This window comes from Camellia sinensis, chromosome 2, assembly GCF_055761805.1.
Source record: "Camellia sinensis isolate YWXY chromosome 2, ASM5576180v1, whole genome shotgun sequence".
NCBI classification, from domain to species: Eukaryota; Viridiplantae; Streptophyta; class Magnoliopsida; order Ericales; family Theaceae; genus Camellia; species Camellia sinensis.
Window position 1 is genome coordinate 139377996 of NC_138962.1, and position 1820 is coordinate 139379815.

General features: G+C 41.5%; 1 protein-coding gene across 1 annotated transcript; it reads right to left on the reverse strand.

The window, feature by feature from the left end:
* Positions 1 to 1186: 1186 nt before the first annotated feature.
* Positions 1187 to 1585, reverse strand: LOC145819082 (uncharacterized). The gene has a single exon (XM_082913069.1). The coding sequence runs from the start codon at positions 1583 to 1585 to the stop codon at positions 1187 to 1189; it is 399 nt and encodes a 132-aa protein (XP_082769195.1).
* Positions 1586 to 1820: the final 235 nt, after the last annotated feature.

Consider the following 1820-nt stretch of genomic DNA (forward strand, 5'->3'; position numbering starts at 1 on the left):
CCAATAAGTGTCCATTTTTTTGCTCGGCTAACCCATTCTGTTGGGGGGTGTCAATGCAAGAAGTTTGGTGAAGAGTCCCTACGGAGGCCATGAATTCTTGGAGATCCCGTTTTACATATTCTGTCCCATTATCGGTACGGAGGACTTTGATTTTGATGCCGTACTGAGTAGATACCATTTGATAAAACTGTTGAAAAACAGAAGAGACATCACTCTTGTATTTCAATTGATGGACCCAAAACATGCATGTGCAATCATCAACAAACGTGACGAACCACCACATTCTATTCAAAGTAGGAAGTGGGGCAAGCCCCCATACATCAGAATGAACTAATGCAAATGGAAAATTGGCTTTATTATTACTTAATGGGAAAAAAGTACGGTGGCTTTTGGCCAATACACAAGTTTCGCATAGAAAATCGGAAGCCTTACAGCCACTAAACAATAAGGGAAATAATCGTTGAATATAGTAAAATGAAGGATGTCCTAATCGTTTATGCCATAGCCAAATCTCCGTTTTGTGCTTATGCACCAAATCCAAGTTGACGACATGAGCTTTTCCAGCCTTGTTAGTAGATATAAAAACATTGTCCAGATAGTACAATCCTCTGTCTTGTTTACCACTGCCAATCCTCTCCTTGGTATGGATGTTCTGAAACAGACAGTGAGTAGGGGAAAATAGAACATCACAATGATGAGATTTGGTTAGTTGAGCAACAGAGAGAAGATGACAATTTAATGATGGCACAAATGAGACATTTGATATGGATAAGGTAGGGGATAGTTGGACTGTACTAACCCCCAAAACTGGAGATAATACCCCATTAGCATTAATAATGGTAGATTTAGGACATTTGGAGAAAAACTGACTAAACCGATAGCGATCACACGTCATATGTTTTGTTGCACCAGAGTCAATGATCTAATCACTATTACTAGTAAATGTCATACCTGACTGAGCAGTAAATGCCGAAGTAGTAGTGAGATTTCCCTTCGTCTGAGATGCTTTCTTACTTCTAGGATGCCAATCTGGATAGCCGTGGAGTTTGAAGCATGAGTCCACGGCATGCCCTGTACTGTTGCAGTGAATGCACCACAGATCTTTCTTGGAAGTGGGAGTTTTGCGAGCCACCATGACAGTTGCTTCTCCTGACTTGTCCCCAATCTTTTTTCCAAGCATAGCTCCTTAACGATTAGCCTCTGCACACACAGTCGCATAAACTGTATGTATGTTTGGAAGTGGTTTGGTAGCAAGAATACGACCTCGGACCCCATCTAATTGAGGATCAAGTCCAGCCAAGAAAATATACACACGCTGAGAATTAACTTTTGTGGTATATTTCAAAATATCAGCGGAGCAGTCCATAGAGCATCCCTCAATAGCATCAAGTTCTTGCCATAATTTCTGTAACTTGCCAAAATAAGAGATAATCGAACCTCCATTTTGCTGGACAGAAAATACCTCGCAGTGTAATTGGTAAGCCTTGGAAGCATCTTGTTCAACCGCATATGTACTTTGGACAGCCTCCCATATTTCCTTGGTCGTAGGTAGCCGCAGAAACAGAGATCGGATTTCATTCGTCATTGCATCAAGAAGCCAAGACTTGACCAAGTTACTTTCATCGTCCCATGCTTCATATTCTTCGGACTTAGTATCCGCTGGTGCAGCCTTAACACCTGAGATATAACCCCATCGTTTTCACCCTCGGATCTTAATCTCAGCGTTCAAAGACCACTCCAAATAATTGGTGCCATCGAGCTGTTCTAGAGCAATGGGACCAGTATAAGTAGATTCCCGTATATGGAATTTGGTATGCACA

Bases quoted from the DNA above. Each gene is read 5' to 3' on its own strand.
- LOC145819082 (XM_082913069.1), bottom strand. From the start codon at position 1,585: ATGACGAATGAAATCCGATCTCTGTTTCTGCGGCTACCTACGACCAAG.